Here is a 23,444-nt window from a genome sequence, read left to right as displayed (position 1 = left end):
GCATATATTTTATGTGAACTACTCAGTATGCATACAAGTCCATTTATATTCCTGATGGAAAAAATAGCCAGTACACACGAGTGGCTTGTATCAAGCACCTTGTATCTATATTATTATGTAGTTATAGTAAACATATGTTCTAAGTGCCTTGTGAGTAAAAATATATTGTTCTATTATTGATTTGCACGTTCTTTGTCGTATGTGAACCAGGGACACAACACATGGATGCTCTGCTTGATATCATTTATGAAGTATTGGTTAAGTTCATCGTCATCGGAGGAGCTTATCGTTTTGTTGTTTAACATGTTGTTTTTAGCTTATTGTTTATTAGTTTAGCATCTTGTTGTTAGAACTTATTAGCTACCTAGCTTGGACATGTTTTGTATTGAGCCAAAATTTCATCTTTTTTGTGTAATTTTAAACCCAATGGATATAGTGAATGAATGTGGAATTCTCAAGTTTGAGTTTAAATTTGGATTTCATTTGAGTTCCATTTGACTTGACTTTGACTTGACTTTTTTTGAGTTTCATTTGACTTAACTTTGAGTTCCAGTCAGATTATTTCAGATTTAGCCATTCAGGCATTTCAGCAAGTCTGAATTTATATTTTTTTTATATTATAATTTAAATCTGAGACTCACAGCTAAGGGTCTGTACCTCGTAACCCTTAAAATCCATCGTTATTTGAGACCCACGGCTAAGGGTCGTACAAAACAGCGGCGCTTTATCAGAGACCCCAACAGAGACGGTTGGAAATGGTCGTATAACTCGTATATATGACTTGTCCTGACGGTCGCGGAACATCTGTTTTCCACCTTGCAAGGTGATTGGAAAACAGAGAACAGTTGTTCATCAGGAAAACTATCCCTTATAGGAAGGGAATTATTAGGGGAACTAACAACTAGCCTAGATAAGTGGTCTGCTACCACATTCTCTGCACCCTTTTTGTCTCTAATGTCTGGACAAAATTCTTGTAACAAAAGGATCCATATAATCAATCTAGGTTTGGTATCCTTCTTAGACAAAAGGTATTTCAAAACAGCATGATCAGTATAGATTACACTGGCTAGAAATTCCTTCTCGGTAGTTGTATAGTTCATGTGCGCATCATTCAGAGTTTTGCTAGCATAGTAAATCACATGGAGTAATTTATTTTCTCGCTGACCTAGCACAACGCCTATAGCATAATCTGAAGCATCACACATGATCTCAAAGGGTAGGTTCCATTTGGGTGCCTGGACTATCGGAGCAGTAGTGAGTAAAGTTTTAAGCTTATCAAAAGCCTTTAAGCAAGCATCATCAAAGACAAACTTAACATCTTTTGCAAGCAAATTGCAAAGAGGTGTAGAGTCAAGCTAAAATCCTTAATGAATCGACGGTAAAAACCTGCATTCCCTAAGAATGACCTAATATCTTTAACGGTTTTTGGGACATGTAGAGTCTTAATAAGGTCAATTTTGGTTTTATCTACCTCTATACCCTTTGAAGAAACGATGTGCCCTAAGACAATTCCTGATTCAACCATGAAATGACATTTTTCCCAATTAAGCACTAAATTCTTTTCCTTACACCTAATCAACACTAATGTCAAATGATGCAAGCACTCATCAAAAGATGAACCAAACACTGAAAAAATCATCCACAAAGACCTCTAAAAACCGTTCTACCATATCAGAAAATATGCTCATCATACAACGCTGAAAAGTCGCAGGGGCATTACATAACCCGAAAGGCATGCGTCTATACGCAAAGGTACCAAAGGGACAGGTAAAAGTGGTTTTCTCTTGGTCTTCTGGGGAAATAACGATCTGATTATAACCGGAGTAGCCATCTAAGAAGCAATAGTGACTATGTCCAGCTAATCGCTCTAGCATTTGGTCGATAAAAGGAAGGGGAAAGTGATCCTTCCTTGTGATCTTGTTCAATTTCCTATAGTCAATACACACACGCCATCCCGTGGTCACTCGGGTTGGGATTAACTCATTATTATCATTCTGGACTACAGTGATACCTGATTTCTTGGGGACAACCTGAACAGGGCTGACCCACTTACTGTATGAAATTGGGTAAATAATACCTGCATCTAATAACTTAAGCACCTCTTCTCGAACTACCTCTTTCATGTTAAGGTTCAGTCGACGTTGCATCTCCCTAGAAGGTTTGGAGTCTTCCTCTAAATGAATCTGATGCATAGACACAGTAGGACTTATACCCTTAATGTAAGCTTCCTTATTGTCTTGAAGTACATTTACTAGCCTACTTTCCTGATCACTATCCAAATCGGAAGCTACAATCACAGTTAAAGTCTCAGATGGGCCTAAAAACACATACTTTAGAGTATCGGGTAGTGGTTTAAGGTCCAACTTCGGGGGCTTTTCTAAAGAAGGAATTAGGGTAGTCTCAGAAACTGGTAATGGTTCGAACCTAGCTTTCCATCTATCAGTGTCTAACACGGGGGTAGAATCTAATAGAGATTCACCTATTCAATAGTGCTATCATCGTCAAAATATAAACCAAAATGGGATAGACAACTTTCTAATGGGTCTTCAGACAAAATGTTTGGTAGTGACTCCTGAACTAAGGCTTCTATCATGTTCACCTCTTCAACACATGTGTCATCTAGCTCATGAGGTAGCTTATTGACATTAAAAATGTTCATCTCCATAGTCATATTACCAAAATATAAACTCATCACACATTTCGACAGTTAATAATCGCATTAGACGTAGCTAAAAATTGGTGACCTAAAATCACAGGTATCTGGTTCTCTGGGTCAGGGACAGGTTGGGTATCTAGGACCACGAAATCCACTGGATAAATAAACTTGTCGACCTCAATTAGAACATCCTCGATAACACCTCGAGGGATTTTAAGTCAAGTAAAGCTTTTTCTACCCGGAAGTTACCTATTGTGCAAGAAATGGTAGGAGAACCTGGGTCTTTGTACTTTGGAGTTGTGGTGTTCTGAATGATTGAACTTACGTGACTAGCTAAAAAGGCTTTCTTATGGACGCTAAGTTTTCGCGTACACATATCCTTAAGGAACTTGGCATAAGCAGGAATTTGCCTAATTGCATCTAATAAAGGAAGGTTTATGGTAAGTTTCTTAAAAACCTCCACTATGTCATTAAAGTTCGATTCCTTCTTTGTTGGTACTGATAGCTGAGGAAATGGGGATCTAGGCATAGAATCAGACCTCTCAGGAACTGAGTTGGCATCATCAGAAATTTTATCAGTTTCCTTAGCTAGTGGTCCTGAGGGGTGGACTACAATATGTTCACTATCGGGCATGGTTACCTGATTGTCTACTATTCTACCACTCCTAAGGGTTCTAATAGCATTCAATTGATTCGATGGTTTTGTACCTACTTCATGAACTCCTCTAGGATTGGGATTAGTCTGACTAGGCAACCTACCATTATCTCTCACACTTAAGGTCTTAGCTATTTGGCCGACTTGAAGTTCTAACTTAGCAAGGCTCTGAGCATTAGTTTGAAAATTCTGCTTGGTTTCCTGTTGAAAACTAACATGGCTTTGTGCTAACATTTCCTGAGTGTTTGCTAAAATCTTAATAGATTCCCCTAAACTAGTCGTTTTATTTTCTGGGACTGATGTATTCCTAGTGTAGCCAAAACCTGGGGGTGCATTAGAATTATTAGACTGACCCTGACTCTGGCCCTTAGACCATGAAAAGTTCGGATGGTTCCTTCAACCAGGATTATAGGTTTCTGAATATGGGTCAAACTTCTGACGATTATCAAACCTAGTGTTATTATATAGAGCATTGGCTTGCTCTTCATTATTCTGGCCTTCCCAAAAAGGCTCCAATCTACCACTAGTGTTACCCACTTCTAAAGCTTCTAACCTTTTCTCTATAGCAGCAATTTTAGCATCTGATTCATAGCATCCTTCTACCCTAATGTTTTCTCTGCCGAGAAGAATTGTTTTCTGGGGTCCCATACTAATTTCCCATTGTTGGGTCTTTTCGGCGACTTCATGCAAATATGTCATCGCCTCATCAACTGTTTGATTCTCAAATCCACCAGTACACATAGATTCTACTGTGGTTGTGGTGGGATAATCTAAACCCTCATAAAGGATCTGAACTAACCTAACCTTCTCTAAACCATGATGAGGACATTGGGCTAATAAATCATTGAACCTTTCCAAATACCTATACAAAGTTTCTCCCTCCTGTTGAGAAAAAATGCAGATTTGCGTCCTAATAGACGATGTTTTGTGCCTAGGGAAAAACTTGTTCAAAAAGGAAGATGTAAGTTGTTCATACGTTTCAATTGACCCGGAAGCCAAACTATATAGCCACGATTTAGCTTTATCTTTCAGGGAATATGGGAATAACCTAAGTTTCAAAGCATCATCATCTAAGTTTCTAATCCCGAGGGTACTACAAATTTCCTCAAAGTCCCTAACATGGAAATAGGGGTTTTCATTTTCTTTCCCTAAAAAGATTGGGAGCAGCTGTAAGGTCCCAGGTTTAATTTCATAAGTTGCTTCCGTCTCAGCTAACCTGATACATGAGGGACGAGTAGTCCTAGATGGATTCAACAAAACTTTGAAAGTTGCCATTTCTGGCGCTATCGGAGCAACATGGATTCTCTCCTCAGTCAAAGGACGTTCAAAAACAGACTCTTCAGAAGTCGGACTCTCTAGATTAAGGTAATCGAGACGCTTCGAACTACTAGATTTCTCTTTAACAAATCTACCTAGTGCGTCTCTTTTACGTTCAGGCATACAATAAAATTTTCTAAATTGGAAGGGTAAGCAAACACAGATCAAGGCCGACTCAACCAAATCAAACCTATTGATTTCTGGCAAACAAAAAGCATGATGGCTCCACTTAGATTGTTTCTAGACCAGCTTCTAATCCTTCGAACGGGAATTCGTTACAATTTAAGCAAACCCCTATGGAATCAATCCGAGTTAACGTAAGTTGAATAGAGGCGAGGGAAGCTCGGTGGAGCTTTGATACCCAAGGCCTCACCGGTATTACAAGGCGGCGCAGTCACGCATTCAACTTACAGAAACCGTCAAGAATTTCGAAGTATGCTTAAAAGAGTAACCAATATTTTTCGAATGACTTTCCTGTTAAGCTCGTTACCCTATCGGTCTCGTTCTATTCAAAATTTTAGGCTTAGGTTCGCGTAGGTTACGTGTTCCTAAAGCGGGCAAGAAGAGAACGGTGATGAAATCCGAACCCTTATCTTGTATGGCCAGGCCTTGCCCTTTACTAGAAAAATAAATGTCCGTATTCAGTCCTCAACATATATGCATACGAAGGAGTCCAGTAACTCGCTGACAGGGGATTCACGAGTGTTTTGAATCTTACCTCCCGTTCCAGACGGAGGCTGAATCGGTTGTAGTCGACTTGGGCCACTGACTCCGATGTCGAGTGTACGAACCCAAGGTGCAGAGACAATATCGTAATTGTCCTCCTTCTCTGCAAACAATTTATATTAAAAGTACCCTTCCGTAGGGTAATAAAAAAATAATGTCCCAAAGTCCAAAAGTCCAAAAAGTAAAGAAAAATTACAAAAATAATAAACCCTAATACAGTTTTTTTTTTTAAAAGAAAATAAACAAACCCTAAACTAAAATTGTCTATAATAAAATTGTATTCTTTTCTATTCTTTTTGCTTTAATCTTTAGCTCCAAGTCTTTATGAAATCACCGAACTCTTTGGCTCAATTTTCTTTGTGATCCAGAACCTGTAGACACAAGATAAATACCCAAAAACATAAAAAAGAACAAAAATAATAAAAAAATAAAAATAAAATAAATCTAAAACTCAAAAACCCTGTTTAGCTCAAACCGAAGATTTATCACTGTTTTATCGAATCTAAAGCTCATACCAATCCTGTTTTGACTCATCAACTAAATTCCAATCCATCTCCACGTCAAACTCCGACTAAATCTCCTCTTAGTCATCAACAGAATTTCGATAAACATCCAGCTCCTCTGTTTCTTCTTCCGGCTTATCTAGCACAACTCATTCGATCCAATCACACCTACCAGCCCTGTTTAGTCATAAAAGGATATATCCAATCCAAAGGGCCCATTGAATCCGGCCAAAACTCCAGCAAAATCTCGCCTGAAAATTCCGCTGCAAAACTGAATTTGAATTCAGTTTTTTTCCCGCCAAAATTCTGGTGAAGATAAAGGGGCGCCCCCTATCCAGAGTAGGGGTGCCTTTAGCAGCTGCCTTAAGGGGTGTCCTGGGGGTGCCCCTTATCCAAACCGGGGGTCCGAATAGCAAGTGTCCTCCGGGCGCTTTCCGACAACTTTTCGAGCCAATTTTTTTCAAAAATGTTTATTGGCCAAAAATATCTACAAATAAATAAAACACCATAATAAGTACAAAAATAAGCCCTAACAATATATAGAATCGAGACAAATCGGACACAAAAATGTGTCTATCAGTAGCCATTAAACCCCAGATCTTGTAGGTTCATATCAGCTATTATAGTGCTAAATAAATTAGCTTCATCTCTGTTAGAAGGTCTTGCACCTTTTTCTCCTCCATTCTTAGAACAACATTTAAATCACCCATAACTAGCCAGGGGATGTTAAATTTGTCTGCTAATTTCATTAGATTCTCCCATGAAACTTGTTTTCCAATTGGGTAGGGGCTACCGTAGAAAGCAGTTATCATGAAAGGACTCTGATTTCTACTGTCAATTATTATAGCATTTATTTGATTATGAGTATAGCTATCACTAGTAACATTGATATTATGTTTCCAGATAAGAGGCATTCTCCCTGCTTGGCCTCTTGGAGGGACTAACCAATAGTTAGTGGACATTACAAGATTTCAATATCTTGTGCATATTAAGATTTTGTTGTTTGGTTTCCATGAGGCAGAGAATATCTGGATTATGCTTGTTTAGTAAGTCTAGTAAGTAGCTTTGGGTATTAGGCTACCCTAGACCCTGACAATTCCAAGTAATCGTTATGAAGAATTCCCAAAAAGTATAAAATTATGGGACATGTCTTAGTAACTTTACCACGAGTATGCATTCCTGATAGGCAAGGTTTTTTTAGTGTCGACATTTTCATATATGAGCGTCAGGTTCCTAGCGAACTGAGCTGGCTTGTGTTAGACCAAAGCCCTATGATGTTCATTTTTTTGGTTGAAAATGGGGATATGTTAAGCCAAGAAATTGGAAACGTCCATGGCCCTCGGCTAGCGGGAGGCACAAACCAAGTATCCCCTCCAGAAACCAGGTTTCCGCAATAGGCGGCAACCTATTGCCGCAAGCTAAACCATGATTTACCGGCACTACAGGTATGCTGTTGTGACTAGACATTGCTCTAAGTCAGGGGATGGACAGTTTTAACCTCAGATTTTTTTATAATTAAAAAAAGAAAACCAAGTTTTTAGGAAAATTATATTTCCCGGTTTCCACATCACAATCAATTCTCTTTCAGACTTCAACTCAAACTAGAGATCATCACGATCTCCCAAATCAAAACCCTAAAATTCTAATCCTAATCCAAATCCTAGACCCCAAATTCCAAAATCTCCCCTATATCAATCGATCGAACATCTTAATTAGGTCAAATTTGAACTCCTTCTGTGATTGATCGATTCAGAATTGTTGTAGAATTCAATGGATTTTAAACTTGGTAGAATCAATCTAAATGCTGTTGCTCAGGTATATCATTCATGATAGCTATTATTTGAATTTTCTGATTTCAACTGATTTTATTGGATTTCTATACGCATGTTTTTGTTTGAATTGTTGAAGAATTAGAGTGCTATTTGATTTTTCTAGGGTTTTGATTTCATGGGATTTTGTTTTTGAATATAGGGTGTTGGTGGACTTGTTTTTGGGAATGAAAGCTCTGCTTCAAGTGATGACAGGTAAAACACTGATCAGATTTTGTGAATTCCCTTAAAGGTTTTGAATTTATAGGGTTAAGTATTAGTGCAATGCAAAACAGAATGGAGTACTAGACATTTTGATGTTAACACACTGAATTATGTTATTTTAGTTCGAGACATTGGTTAAGAGTGAATACAAAAGATAGAAATTATGGACTACATAAGGCATCATTTATCTGTATGTGATTTAAGTCAAGTGAAGTTAATCAATGCAGTGCTAGGTGTTCTGTTATATACTTCTGTACTCTCAGTATATCAAATATTATCGGTCAGAATTATTGTTCTTAAAATCTTATTTTGATATTTTTTAGCTATGTTGAGCGGTTGCTTGATCGAATAAGCAATGGAGTACTAGCAGAGGACAGGCGATCTGCTATGACTGAACTTCAGTCTATTGTAGCAGAGAGTCGTTCAGCCCAGCTAGCATTTGGAGCAATGGGTATGTTCCCTTGTTTGGTTAAACATAGAAATCCAAATTTAGATGTGTATGCTCTCACTTTTGATTTACCACTACTAACGTATTTAGTTACTTCTGGTTATAGGCTTTCCAGTACTTATGGGCGTCCTAAGAGAAGAACGCGATGATGTGGAGATGGTTTGTAAATCCTTTCTCCTCTGATTTTTTTTTTCCTGTTATCAAACAACTTGATCTGGTTAACTTTTTGTTAGTCTTTGCCGTTACGGTTGGGTTAAAACCTAACTCATAACGTGAATGGTCTACGTTTTCTGCCACCTGCTTGTGCGGGAAAGTTTGTTATTTTTGTTGCAAACTGCTGGATATGTTTCCTTCTGTGTTAGTGTTTGCTGGTGCTATAGTGATTGTCTACCAACATGCAGGTTCGGGGGGCAGTCGAAACTCTAGTAAGCGCTTTAACTCCTATTGGTTCTGCACAAGGACCAAAAAATGAGGTCCAAGCAACTTTAATGAACTCCGATCTTTTGTCAAGAGAAGAAGAAAACATTTCTCTTCTTCTAAGTTTATTGGTGAGATTTTGTTGCTCTATTCATTTTTTGATAAGCAAGATTTTATGCTTGTTGTTCACTAGTTTATGGTTTATATAGCAATAAAACTTCGCTGTTTCTTTACTTTGGCAGTCCGAGGAAGACTTTTATGTTCGATATTACACACTACAGCTATTGACAGCACTACTTACACATTCTCAAAATAGGTATCATATTGTCTGTGATTACTGAAATATGCATCTTCATTCTTTTTATGTTATGCTAGAATCTAGAATTCTAGATTTGCTCAGTGATCAGGGGATTGAAGCTTTTTGTTCCTGTTTCAGATTACAAGAAGCAATTCTTACCATACCTCGTGGAATAACACGGCTTATGGACATGCTCATGGATCGTGAGGTATATAGTGAATCTCACTTTCTGATGCAAGCACTTCTTTTTTCTATCTTATAGTGTTCTCCAATGGAAATATAAACATGAGAGCATTGGTAACAGTATATTCACGTAACAAATTAGCAACTCGCACACTGGAAGTAACTTAGTGTTATCTTTTTTCCCATAACATTAATAATAACGAGAAATAAATAATATTGTCTGTGTTTAACTTTCTTGCTCTTTCTTTAACCTTCCTTCCATCTTTTCCTTTTTTCCTGTCAATTCTGAATATTTGCTTTGCTCGGTAGGTTATACGAAATGAGGCGTTGTTGCTTCTTACATACTTGACTCGTGAAGCCGAGGTGACTCCCTTGCCTTTGAAGACTTTTTTTTTTTTTTTTTTTTTTTTTTTTTTTGTGTTACATGTGCACCGCTTTTCCACTAATAAGCTTTGATTGTTTTCAGGAAATTCAAAAAATACTGGTGTTCGAAGGTGCTTTGGAAAAGATCTTTAGCATTATTAAGGAGGAAGGAGGGTCTGATGGTGGAGTTGTTGTGCAGGTGATTTTTCTTGCAATATTGATACTTCAGTTCTTTATTAGCTAATATACAAGCAAAGCCTGCTTTTGCTCAAATGTTATAATTTCTGATTGAGTGTGGAGGGTATACAGAGAACCTTTCTTCATAACTCCTATATTTTTCTTCTATTTTGGTCCTTTATTTTTATTTGTTTGCACGATTTTTCGCTCTTTCTTGCAGAATGTATTTGATGTGTAAATTATATTTCATCTAATTGCAGTCTCAATTCACACTTATTATATTTTCCTTTAAGAATTGAAGGAGCAATATCTGATGTTTGTTTGTGATGCAGGACTGTCTTGAGTTACTTAACAATTTGCTTCGTTACAGTGCATCCAATCAGGTTTGTGGAATTTCTTACTTTTCATAATTCGTTCCTGTTATTCTTTTTTGAGAAGTGGTAATTGGAACTGTTCATTAATTCAGATATTGTTAAGGGAAACTATGGGTTTCGAGCATATAACATCAATTTTGAAGCTTCGGGGCAGTTCTTACAGCTTCACCCAACAAAAGGTGAGTTACTCTTAGACATGTTTATGCCATTACTTGTAGCCTCCATGTGCATATACAATTTAACTGCAGCTAAGCCTCCATGTGATTTGTTTGATTTCAAATCTTCCTTCTAAATGGGCTTTAATGGTCAAATTATGTTGTTTCTGAAAACAATCACCATGCCAGTAGACAGTGAATCTGCTCAGTGCATTAGAGACCGTCGGATTGCTGCTAAAGGGAGGTCGGGAGACTGATCCTGGAAAAGATTCTAACCGTCTGGCTAACCAAACGGTCTTGGCTCAGGTTTGTATTTCCTTCAGATATTGCCTTCAGATATTGCAGGGTTTTATAAATAAGGAAAGAATCTCAGCATATCATTTTTGTCAATTGCAGAAAAAAATATTAGATCAACTTCTGATGTTGGGCATCGAAAGCCAGTGGGTTGCTGTTGCTGTTCGTTGTGCGGTAAGATATATTTTCCCGGATGACATTCGGTATTTTTGTTTCTTTGTTTTTTTTTTGGTGGTTTTAATGCAGGGACTTTGGGGACTGTTTCAGGCACTTCGATGCATTGGTGATTTGGTTGCCAGGCATCCACAAAATCGTGATGTTTTAGCAAGTAAAATGCTTGGGGAGGAACCAAATGCAGAACTTGCTCTAAATTCAATTCTTCTGACGATCTTGCGAACTTCCAGTACACAAGAATTTCTAGCAGCTGATTATGTTTTCAAGTGGTTCTGCGAGGTTGGTATCTGATATGAAATCTGAACCTTGTAGAAAATCAAGAGATCGTTAATTGAATTTCACACCTACATGATAAGCGTGCTCATACGACCCAGTAGTCTTTTGTTTAATGTCTAGTCACTACTTGGAAAGAGGAGAGAGAAAAATCTTTACCTTTGAATGGTTTAGGAGATGCTACTGCCAGTTGCACCCTCCGAAAAATGCTATTTGGTCATTACACGATGAATTGTTTTTAAACTGTAGGATGACCGTAGCATGCATTATGTATTGTTCATGTACCATTGGGTTATTTGTCTGGTTAACTTGGTTTTGGTTCAACAACAGGAAAACACTGCCGGCCAAGCAAGACTTGTATCCACACTAGTTTCTCAAGCAAATGCAGTGACCCACTCACCTTTAGAGAATGCTAGCATTAAATTTGGAAGGTTTGTGAATTTATGACCACCATATCCTACTCCACCATTTGTAGTTTTTTGCTGACATTACTAGATAGTTAATACCCCTGATTGTTCTCGCAGAGAGCTGTTACAGGGCCTTACTGTTAATGAGAGCGATGGAGATCTTGAGGTAAACAGAACTAAAACTCTGCAATGGATATCCTTTTGTATTTCTTGGAGGATACATGATTCCTTTTGAGCTCCTATTTTGTGTTGGATATAATTTTCCCATGTATTATTTCCCTTGTACACAAAGCAATACTTGTATTATTTTCCTTGTGCAATGTATACATACGTAGTTCATGACGTCGCAAACTGCCAATTAGTATTTTTTTGTTGCTGCCAAATGTTTTCTAATTTTTTCAAGTGCAGTCTTGTTGCAGGGCTGCTAGTGTTCTTTCTCATTTACTGAAGGATAACGTCCAATGCAAGGAACAGGTATGCGCTCTCAACTCTTCTTCAAGCATGAAACTAAATAAATTATTGAATAAAAAGCATATCTCAGTTCACCTGAATGGTTCAGCCTTTCTGGTTATCATCATAGATTTTGTCATTATTTAAAGACCAGGGTTGCATAGAAATGCGAGCAGGAACGATACTATTATTGGATTTTTGTAGGTAGAAGTTGAAACTTGAATACGATGAGCCATGATGCCCTTTCCCAATCGCCAATTATTGGGTTTTCCTTTTTTCTTTTTCTTTTTCTTTTTTCCTTTTCATTTTTCCTTGTTTTCTTCTTTTTGATTGCTTCCTCCCCCATAAATCTGTTTCGCATCTGTAGTAAATGATAGTGAAAAGAATGTCTACCATGAGCAGTGTTTTGAAAAACGTTTTGAAGCGCGCTTTTTAGCGCTTCACTAAAAAACGCTTCAATATGTCCGCATTAATACTAGGCTATATTTTCTAGAGAAAAAAAAAGGAATATTCTGGAGAAAAAACAGGGATTTAAATCCTAAAAACAAGTCCCAACGTTTCCTTCTTAAGTTTTCTGGAGAAAAAACAGGGATTTAAATCCCAAAAACAAGTCCGAACGTTTTCTTCTTAGGTTTTAGTATTAAAAAACCCGACATAGGCTTAATTAGCTAGTTTTTTTATTTGTTCTGCTCCCTTTATCATGGTGGATTATTATGTTACTGCATTCTGCATATGCTTAATAAACTAGTTAGTTTATTTATTCCTTTTATCATGAATTATTAGATTGGGTTTTGGTTTTGTGTTAGTCAGTTTCACATAGATATCTCTAAGTATTAATTTTTTTAATTTTGTGAAGCTACGCTTCAATAGCGTTTTGAAGCTACGCTTTACGCTTTACGCTTTACTAGGTAAGCGTATCGCTTTGCGTTTACGTATTTTAAAACACTGACCATGAGTGATCTTTCTGAAATTTCCATTTCCTTCGAATTACATTGTTCCTAAGCTTCTAGCTAAGTTTAATATTGTGAAATCTCTATCCTAGTTTCACTGTTTCTGCTTTTCTTTAAGGCCTAAAACATACCACTATGTACCAAGGGGAGCAGCCTTGCTCTCATGCATGTCTCTCTCTTCTTCTTTCTTGTCTGACACATGCCACCCTCACAGGTTCTCCAGGTCAAACTCGAGGGGCCCACACAATCTTTGGGTACCCCTGAACCACTAATGCATTGGATAGTAGTGTACCTGGATCTTGCTGCATCCATGAAAAACAAAGATAACGATCACAAAGGTTCGGGTTCTGCAAGGAAGTCTTACACCCAACCTATTATCCTGCGACTTCTTGTTACCTGGCTGGCAGAATGCCCAAATGCAGTTGAATCCTTCCTAGACTCACGGCACCATCTCACTTATCTACTTGAACTGATCTCAAGCTCGTCCGAAACAGTGTTCACCAAGGGATTAGCTGCTATTCTCCTGGGTGAGTGTGTACTCTATAACAGATCTGCTGAGAGTGGTAAGGATGCTTTTATGGTAGTTGATGCCATCAGCCAGAAGATCGGTCTTACCTCATACTTCCTGAAATTCGAAGAGATGCAGAAGAGATTACCTATTGTTGCAAAGAATGCCGAAGACCGTAAGCCATTGACGAGATCTAATACTGCGAGTATGGAAGATGTTGAAGATGCTGAGGACGAAGATTCTGATCAGAAGCATGATGAGAATTTTGTTCTCATGTCAATTTTTGATACCCGGTTTGTAGATTTGCTTAAAAATCTTGAGGCAAATATTAGAGAAAGCATTGTGGAACTTTACAGCCATCCAAAAAGCAAAGTGGTGGTAGTGCCAGCAGAACTGGAGCAGAAGAACAGGGAAAGTAATGAAGACTATATCAAAAGGTTGAAGTCATTTGTGGAGAAGCAATGCAGCGAGATGCAGGTACATTTCTCTAGGTGTTATTCCGTATCTTTGAAAATGGCCAATGTGCTTATTCTCCTTCATACATATATACATGTGTACTTTCTAATATGGCAACACTTGATTTTTGAAGGACCTTCTTGGACGTAATGCATCTTTGGCTGAGGATCTGGCGAAAAATGGTGGAACTGGTGCTTCAAATTCTGATCAGAAACAGAATGGAGGCAGAGAAAGAGTCCAAAACGAAACCCTCAGAAGAGGTCTGCAAGAAGCCATGCAACAATTGGAGATCCTCAAGTCAGAGAATGCTAGACTCAAAGAAGAAGCATCTACATATCAGAACTTAGCTAATAGCAAAGAGTCGGATCTGCAAAGCTTGTCAGATGCTTACAACAGTCTTGAACGTAACAATAACCAGCTGGAAAACGAGTTGGAGTTCTTAAGAAAAGGAAGTAGTCAACCCTACATAGACATAGAAGCTATTAAAACAGAGGCAAAGGAAGAAGCACAGAAGGAGAGTGATGCAGAACTAAGTGATCTTCTTGTGTGTCTTGGACAAGAACAAACCAAAGTAGAGAAACTAAGTACGAGATTAGCAGAATTAGGTGAAGATGTGGATTCTCTCCTTGAAGGAATTGGAGATGAGATACCCGAAGACAGTGATGGTGACGAAGAAGAAGAGGAGTGATAATCAGTAAAATAGTCTGATTAAATTCATGTCGTTAGTTAATTTGTCATGGCTCACAAACGCACACATTCAGCCGCACCTTGTATAGTTCTTACTGCGTCGTACATACACACACACATTGATGATGTACGATAAAGTCGAACACTCAGATCAAGGACTTCCAAAATTTGAGTTATAAACTGGACATTATTTTTTAGTTCAATTTTTCAGTATTCAAATTTGAGTGACAATTTTAAACCCTGTACAGTGCTCTCTCAAGTTGTAAGTCTAACTATTGGGTTAAGGATTTCAACAAGCTTGCTAGGGTGTGCCAGCATCTTCTTTTTCCACAAACTAGTGTGGATTTTATTATTCCAGCAGTTGGTGGGGAAACATCTCCTGGATAAACAATTAGGTTGAACACAGACTGTCGACTGTTCTCCCATACAAGATGAATATGTAAACGAAAATGATGGATACACACACCGTTGTGTATGTACCGTGTAAGTGACGGGTGGGGCCTACTTCTGCCCATCCTATCCCAATGTAGAGAGGGTAACTTTTCTGCCGTTGGATCCTTACACAACGTTGTGTATGTAGCAAAGTTGATATGTAAATGTAAGCGTGACTAGCAAAGTTTGTTTGTTCTGTATTTTTTTTCTTTTAGAATTGCTTCTACTTATCTAGAAGCAAAGTCATTTTCGGTGATCCAAAGCAAGATAAAATTGTTGCCCTATGGTTATCAGAAGTAAAAGTCAATTCCAGAAATTCTTCCCAACCAATGTGAAGCCATTTTTTTTAATTTTATTCCAGACCTGACTCAAATTTTTTTCTTTTAATTTTTCTTTTTCCTTGTAAGTTGAAAATTTACTTCTTAGGGCCTTACCCAAACACCTCCTAAGACTTTTAGGTCATAAGTCAGAGGTGAATAGTCCCCAGGCCAGGAGTCAGGACTCACTGCCACATCTAAGAGAAAGAAACACCATAAAAGGCCGTAACGGCACGACAGAGGAAGGGCCATCAAACAAACAGGGAATAAAAAACACCAATTACAGCAGCACACAAACAAAACCTTAAAAGAGTCCAATCAGTTCAACGTCTGGCGGCTAGGGTTTCACTAGCGGCTCCACCTTACGCCTTGAGGTAAAAATTTCCATTCATCCCGATTTCTCACAGACATTTTATTAGTTAGTTACCTTTTGTTTTCTCATAGGCATTTCATCAAACACCTTACCTTCCATAACTTATTCTGGTTACAATCACAACAATGGTGGAGAAACTCAAGTACTTAGCTCTGATTGGAACTGGGGCTCTATTAGGGTCTCTCTCCACAGTTGCTCTTCTACAACTCCTATCCAACAGAAATCCAAAACTTTGCAGTAGTACTAAATCAACAGCTGAGTTCATTACTAAAGGTGGTGGCAGTGGGTTAGACAGAGATGTAAGTGGAGAGGAAGGGAAAGGGAGTTTAGACCTTTTGAATGATGAAATTGTATCTGAACATCTTACTAGGAACATACAGTTTTTTGGGTTGGACTCGCAGCAGAAAATTAGCTCCGCGTATGTTGTTGTCATTGGTTTAGGAGGTGTTGGCAGTCATGCTGCTTCTATGCTGTTGAGGTCTGGGGTCGGGAGGTTGTTACTTGTCGATTTTGATCAGGTATCGCTTTCGTCATTGAATAGACATGCTGTTGCAACAAGAGCTGATGTTGGGATTCCAAAGGCGTTGTGTCTTAAGAAACATTTTGAATTGATATTTCCTGAGTGTCAGATAGAGGCTAGAGTGCAATTGTATGATGATTCTTCAGAAAAGGAGATACTTTCAGGAAACCCGGATTTTGTTTTGGATTGTATTGATAATATTGATACAAAGGTGGCACTTCTTGTTGCGTGTGTGCGAAGGGGTTTGAGGGTTCTTTCGGCTACTGGTGCAGGTGCTAGAGCTGATCCTACGCGTATTCGTATTGCTGATTTGAGAGAATCTATTACTGACCCTCTGTCGAGATCGGTTAGGAGTCGCTTGAAAAAGTATCATGGGATTGAAGGTGGAATACCTGTAGTTTTCTCTATGGAGAAACCTAAAGTGAAGCTTCTTCCATTTGAAGGAGCAGCTGGAAAAGAGGAAAAGCCTTCGGATTATCAAGTAGTGCCTGGGTTCAGAGTGCGGATCATACCTGTCTTAGGAACTGTTCCTGCAATCTTTGGGCAGGTGATGGCCTCTTATCTGTTGACTACACTTGCACAGTTTGACGTTCAAACTGAGCCGATAGTGACATTGGATACGAATCATTATACAACTCTTCATCACCGTCTCATTGAGCATGAGGAGATAGTCTATGGCAGCTCAATGGAAGTTCAGGTAGATGTTGAAGACGTGATGTACATTGTCAAAGAGTTATGGCATGGAAGAAGTACAAGAGATCGAGAACCGGGAGATGTTGGAAGAGGAATGTGGCGAGCTGTGCATGAGTTGATGCTTGTGAGGTGGGACAAAGCCAGGCCAGCATCCGTTTCTAATTTGATACTTCTGAGATTCAAGGAGGCGGAAGAACATGAGCAGACGACACTTGATGAGATCAAAGAAACTGAAGCGGACTACTTTAAAAGGGTGGCAGCTGTGCTGAAGAGAGCTGAGATTGAATTTGGGTTATAGCCATTTCTATCGAGAATGTGTAGTTTTGTGCACTTTCTTATGCAAGTCAGCATCTATGGGCCTGGCAGATCACAGCTTCAGTAACCCTATCTCAAGGCTCTATTCTTCTCTGGTTATGAGGTTTAAGCAATCTTTATGTACCTTTATGTACAATGGTTTTAGATGCTACTTTCTGTTTCCTTTTTTTTCTTTGTTCTATTTTCTTATTATGACTATTTAAAATGAATTAGAACACCAGTTTTCTTTGCTCAGAGCATCTTGGAAATTTGAATCTCGGATATGTATGCCAAAGCTATTAGAAACTGTGATTCTAACAGGCCCCTCATGTTTTGCGTGTCTAAGATGATTCCAGCATCTGACAAAAGGTAGATTATCTGCTTTGGGTCATGCATTCTCAGGTAAGGTTAAAATTATGGGACTAAACCATGTGCCCAGCCAGAAGAATGGTATCTATGTCCAACCCCGGCGAACTGTAATCTGATGGGAGAGAAGCTGGCATCAGTTCTGGATGTGCCTTGTGGAAACATTGTTTGTAGGTGTAGAGCAGTTCATCACCAAGAAAGCAGCCTTATATATGAGAGCCATGAAGATCTCGTCTCACCTACCTTTTGTGTGTCTGTGCAGTGTAAAGTTGCACATGACCATCTCCAAGCTTGTTAAAGGTCTTAAACTCCTCGCCAAATCAGATCCTATGGTGGTGTCACTGGTGTGCTCAACAGGGTAATCTGGCTAGGATATCATTGCTGGTACTGTCGTTTTTTTTATCCTCAGTACTTTTTTTGTCTTTCTGATAGATTTTGTACTGATTATAGAACTGTTACAGGTGCTTGAGAGCTCCATTTTAAGAACTGCTTTGAGGAGCTGAATGAGAATTCCATGGGTGTAATTGTATGATGATTCTTCGGAAGAGGAGATACTTTCAGGAAAGCCGAATTTTGTTTTAGATTGTATTGATAATATTGATACAAAGGTGGGCACTTCTTGTTGCGTCCGTGCATAGGGGTTTGAGGGTTCTTGTGCAGGTGCTAGAGCTGAGCCATAACGAATTCGTATTGCTGATTTCAGAGAATCAATTACTGACCCTCAGCCAGAAGAACCACAGGTATGTCCAACATGTCCACTGTCCTGCAAATTGTAATCTGGATTGGAAAGAAGCTTGAATCAGTTACGAATTACCTTGTTCAAACAATAAACGTAGTTGCTCTGGTAGGTGAATGTCAGTTGATCACCAAGCCTTACATATAATACAGTGGATGGCCATCCTGTCAGAGCCGTGGAGTTCTCTGTTGCACCAATTGTTTTCCGTGCAGCCTAATGTTGCACATGTTATCTCAAATATTATAGGACTAAGTTGAACGCTTGATTTGGTCAGGCATCTGATGGTTACGACCAAGACGTATGGGCTTTGAACATTTCTAACAAATTTTTGCATATCTCGTCTTTTAAATTTTAAGAATTTCTAATTGGAACCAACAATCGTGCAACTCACTTTTGAAATGGCAATGGTTGGACACCAATAACAACTGTTCTCCCGGTCCCTGCCGTGGGTTATTTAGGGATGGGTGTCTCTAGTTGCATGTAGGGATAAGTTTGTCTATCATAATTGCTTGTCCTTTGGACTGAACAATTGCTTTCCGGATTATGTACGACTGGTTGATTCATGTAGGGATAAGTTTGTCTAAAATAATGGATTAAAGGAAAACAAATGTCCCAACTGTATAGATTGTGTTCTCATTTGAGTCTGAAACGCGTCGTATCAATTTCCTCACCCAGAGCAACTCGGTCCAACTCATCAATAACATCGTCCCATGGAGTACGAACGCTGTATGATTAAACATTTCAAACTCTCCTAATTCTAAAACAGCAGGATGAACCTCTTCCTTCTTTGGAACTAGTTTAGGAAGATGACCATATTCTCTGGTAAGGGGATTACAGATGTAGATGGGATCTATGACTAAATCGTGGAGTTGAAATGTACAAACCAAACCATTGCAGCAGCCAACTAAGTGATCAGTTAATGACTCTTCGTTCATGGGAGGATGATAGATCCTTTTCAGATTTTCATTGTAATTGTATTTCTCACCAATGCTTACCCTATCACTTGGTTTTCCTCCATGGAAGAGTAAAGTTTTGTAGACCGTGGGATCATCTATCAGACAAGCAAACAAGAGACATGACTCCACCCTAGCAGAGAATATCATTGCCGTCGTCACCATCATGGAGAACCTTAAGCTGGTGATTGAGATGCATGTTAGCAAAGTTAGTTCAGCGGACGAGAGTTTCCCATTTTTTACAAACTAATTTGCAGTCTAAAACAGATTCAGCTGGAACCTGAGAAAGTATTTCTTGTACGATATCCGAGGGAAGAGACTCCATGGATGCTCGTTGAAGTAATAACAAAAATCAAAAACCAAAAAGTAAGAAAAAATTTAGCTAGTTCCAGAAAAAAACTTTGGTGGATGTGCTTTTGTACGATGCCATAATTTGTTATTATTTATATGCTACAAAGATTCCTAACTGAAATGACAAAGAGTATGCTTCGTCCGAGACAAGTGCAATCGAACAAACAAGCAAAGTAAACATGTCGACTATGAGAAATATTAAATTTGATTCTAAAATATATACAAAATTGCGACATAGCTGTTACTACAGATCAACCCTTATACTAAAACAAGGGCACAACTATCTCTCGTCATTAAACGACCAATCCCTACTCACATCCGACAACCACTGACATGATGCTATTGAAAATCAAACTTAAAGCATCAGTTATGTTTGATTTTGATCTGCTAAGTCGCTAGGTTTGCACAATATCCAAAATTCAGTACCTATAGTAAACCATGTTCGGTCAATCATAATGAAATTCAGCAGCTACCAAGTTTCATAATTAGAGAAAATGATAGATGGGTCATATAACCAGGGATTGGGTAGGTTTTCACATCAATCTTGAAACCCTAAAAATAAACAATTAACCTAAAATCACATTGAAATTCATTATGCATGTGGAACAAACTATGACGAATTTCATCAAACACTTAACACGCATGTTAATTTCTCAATAATGGCATTCAAATTTACTCCAGTGATTTCAACCCAAGTATGAAATACTAAAAAGGGAAAATTAGGATAAGGCCCAACCCATGGATAACCCATAACATGAGGCCCTTAATTAAAAGAAGTTTAAATCTAGGCCCCGAATTATTAAAAGACACTCATACCCTTACATATATTGTCAAGCCCCAAATTAAATAAAATTTAAATTTAAGCCCAAAGTTATTAAATCTAGGCCCAAAATTATTAAAATATCGCGTGAATGTGTAAACAGAAGTTACACATGCATATGCCATGTGTATCCAGAAGTTACACATCATTATGACATGTGTAATGCAAAGTTACATATCAAAAATTGACATCAAAAAGAATGCATACAAAAAGTACATGTATTATTTTAATATTCATTTATAATAATTTCTTAGCATGTGTAACTAGAAGTTACACACGCATCTGTCTAGTGTAATTGAGAGTTACATATGCATCTATCTTGTGTAATTGAGAGTTACATGCATCTGTCTAGGCCCAACAACCGCTGCTAGCCACCACCATTGCCTCCTCATCCTCCTCCAAAACCTGCACCTCCACCACCACAAATAAGCCACCAGCTTTTATGAAGTTATCTGCAACCTGAAGAATAACAAACAAACATATTTTATGAGATTAAAAGAAAGACATACAAAACAATGCATAATCACTTTCGAATGCATGTGACTAGTATAATTAGGAGTTAAACATACATATAAGGTTAAATGTACTTAGATTCAGAGATGCAAAAAAACAATTTTGTTATTCATTTTTAGCATGTGTAACTAGGACTTACACATGGATATGGGTAGTGTAACTGAAAGTTACACATGCCTGTTGTATGTGTAATTAGGAGTTACACATGCATAGTGGCATGTGTAACCAATAGTTACACATATATAGTGGCATGTAAAATTGAAATCTCTTTGTACATATAAAGCAAAAACACTAAATATTCAACTTACAGTGTAACAAGGAAAATTATTACATAGTAATTTACTGAATCATCTTGGTAACATCCAAAATCACCTAGCCTAATTATAGTTGAGTAATGTAAATAATAAAAATATTTTAAGATATAGGGAAAAATAGGATAGGAAAATGTAAGAAAAGAACCGAACCTGGCACAACTTCAACTGCGTGACGCATGTATTCCAGATCTTACACTAAGACTTTTCAAGGAAACTACCTTAGCATTGCGAGCACAAAAAGACACCAAATAATTCGAAAGAAATGATATTTCATCAATTACAAGTCATTACTCAAACAACATTTGGTTATAATGGAATCCCCTGATTGTTGATTCCAAAAGACCACTACAGCCATAATCTGAAAAACAAGCCAACACCTAACTTTTCTAAATGTTCTCAACTTTTATAACATAGTTTTGTAGTACAAAGTTCTAGTATAACACATCAATTCCTATTTATGCTTTTTTATAACGTCACTCCTAATAGAAAAAATATCTTGTAGGACTCTGTCAAAAAATAAAAGGTATTACACATCCAAAAAAGGTCAGTAAGGATACAAACCTGAAACTAGATACTGAAAGATGAAAGTCAAGTTATCAAGAACACTTACAAAACCCATGGATAATATCGAAGTTCATAAAAAAAAAAGTAGACAAATTGAGCTCTGAATTCCCCATTTTAGCACTGACACTGACCTGAAATGTATTGGTTTTCCATATAACCCAAAACATAAAAGTGCATCTTCAGTTTCGTCCAAGACAGTAAGCCCTCATCCTGCACTTCAAAAATAAATTACAATTAAGAGATCAGTTGCAATAAGAACTTAAGTAGATGTGTAATACGACTTGTGTAACCGGAAGTTACACATGCATATGGCATGTGTAATCGGAAGTTACACATCCAATTTGATTGTGTAACTAGTAGTTACACATTCAATTAGTATATCCTCGGACATATACTGATGATCACCAACAACAACAACATATGGCATGATTCAGTCTATTAAAAAGAGTAGTATCTTACTTCACTAATGCTAAATAAACTAGGGATACTCGAAACCCAAACCATGCATAATTCAAAATTCACAAATCTCGTTAATCAAAATGTTAACTGCAAGGTCTACTCATTGAATGAGTAGACCACATCAACTGCAGGTCTACTCAAAACGTTAACTGCAAGGTCTACTCATTGAATGATAAAACAAGCATGTGTAATCAGCTGGTACACATGCATATGGCATGTGTAATCGAAAGTTACACATGCGTTGACTTGTGTACCTAGGAGTTACACACGCATCTTACTTGTGTAACTTGGAGTTACACATACATATGACTTTGTACTCACCAAAATATAGGTGATACTGCCTTTGCTCAAGATGCAAATTATAAATTTGCCATTTCATATTCTTCCGTTCTCAAGGCACATCTCTGATCAGATCTGAGCCTTGAGTCTGTCGGTGGCAACTTTTCCTACACCAATGGAGAAGTTGTACATCAAAAACCACAAGTACAAATAACTAAATCGAATGGAGATAACACAACAAACATATCGCCAGTTTTGTGGATGTCAAACCTTTAATCCATGAACGAGTTCATTGAGTGTAACAACAAAGCCGTCAAGTTATATGACGTTGGGAATTTCCGCTTCCAAAGCATCCGTGAATCAGGAAACAACTCTGAACCTTTTCCCTTCCTTGAACAGTCTCCACGTACATGATGCATGTTGCCATCCCATTTACCAAAAACTGTTGCTACTGTTTGATAGCCCGATCTTGAACCACGCCTTGTACCTGAAAGATATCAGTACATATGAATCATTTAGAAATTCTCACCGAATGATTCATGCACACTTTATTTGCTATTACTCCAGTGACAAATGAGTGCAACAAACCTGATGAGGATTTCAGTCTTTATTTGAATTTCAGCTTTCATGAATACTCATGATTTCCTTCTCTATGTAGTGAATTTCAAGTTTCAGCTTTGAATTTCAACAAACCTTTTCCCTTCCCTGACAATCATGGACGACATAGCTATTCATCATCTCCACTTATTTCTCCACCATGCGCACTACCTCCAGCAAGATATACCGCGTGTAGTTTGAAGCTCTGAACTGAAATAATGCCACCATTAATCGAAATTTCACCTTCCTGTAATTGAAATACATAAAGTCCATCAATATATTTCATATCCCCCACATAATTTCTTGTCAACCTTACTTGATTTTTCAGTTATATCTGATCATCAATCAGCATTCTAACA

At 37.9% G+C, this 23,444-nt stretch overlaps 2 protein-coding genes, 1 long non-coding RNA gene and 1 pseudogene across 3 annotated transcripts; 3 read left to right on the top strand and 1 right to left on the bottom strand.

Moving 5' to 3' along the window:
* Nucleotides 1-4,122: 4,122 nt before the first annotated feature.
* Nucleotides 4,123-4,222, top strand: LOC113300699 (annotated as a pseudogene).
* Nucleotides 4,223-7,425: 3,203 nt separating this feature from the next.
* LOC113294582 (golgin candidate 6-like) lies at nt 7,426-14,835 on the top strand. The gene is made up of 19 exons (XM_026542971.1): nt 7,426-7,672; nt 7,829-7,881; nt 8,214-8,341; nt 8,445-8,497; nt 8,740-8,886; nt 8,998-9,071; nt 9,192-9,261; nt 9,546-9,599; nt 9,703-9,798; nt 10,109-10,159; nt 10,243-10,329; nt 10,498-10,611; nt 10,702-10,773; nt 10,867-11,052; nt 11,377-11,477; nt 11,571-11,619; nt 11,862-11,927; nt 13,068-13,838; nt 13,951-14,835. Exons 1-19 carry the CDS (start codon nt 7,628-7,630, stop codon nt 14,503-14,505), a joined length of 2,772 nt encoding a protein of 923 aa, XP_026398756.1. The 5' UTR covers nt 7,426-7,627; the 3' UTR covers nt 14,506-14,835.
* A 691-nt stretch (nt 14,836-15,526) lies between these two features.
* Nucleotides 15,527-17,388, top strand: LOC113294580 (tRNA threonylcarbamoyladenosine dehydratase-like). Its single transcript, XM_026542970.1, has one exon. It carries the CDS (start codon nt 15,752-15,754, stop codon nt 17,135-17,137), a length of 1,386 nt encoding a protein of 461 aa, XP_026398755.1. The 5' UTR covers nt 15,527-15,751; the 3' UTR covers nt 17,138-17,388.
* A 3,368-nt stretch (nt 17,389-20,756) lies between these two features.
* On the bottom strand, nt 20,757-21,962 carry LOC113293932. The gene is made up of 3 exons (XR_003332644.1): nt 21,882-21,962; nt 21,337-21,404; nt 20,757-20,818 (listed from the first exon to the last, which is right to left on the bottom strand). It is a non-coding gene; the product is annotated as an uncharacterized LOC113293932 (long non-coding RNA).
* Nucleotides 21,963-23,444: the final 1,482 nt, after the last annotated feature.

Source organism: Papaver somniferum, chromosome 7 (assembly GCF_003573695.1).
Source record: "Papaver somniferum cultivar HN1 chromosome 7, ASM357369v1, whole genome shotgun sequence".
Classification (NCBI taxonomy): Eukaryota; Viridiplantae; Streptophyta; class Magnoliopsida; order Ranunculales; family Papaveraceae; genus Papaver; species Papaver somniferum.
The sequence above is the reverse complement of the archived record's forward strand: the minus strand, read 5'-3'. Positions and strand labels throughout refer to the sequence as shown.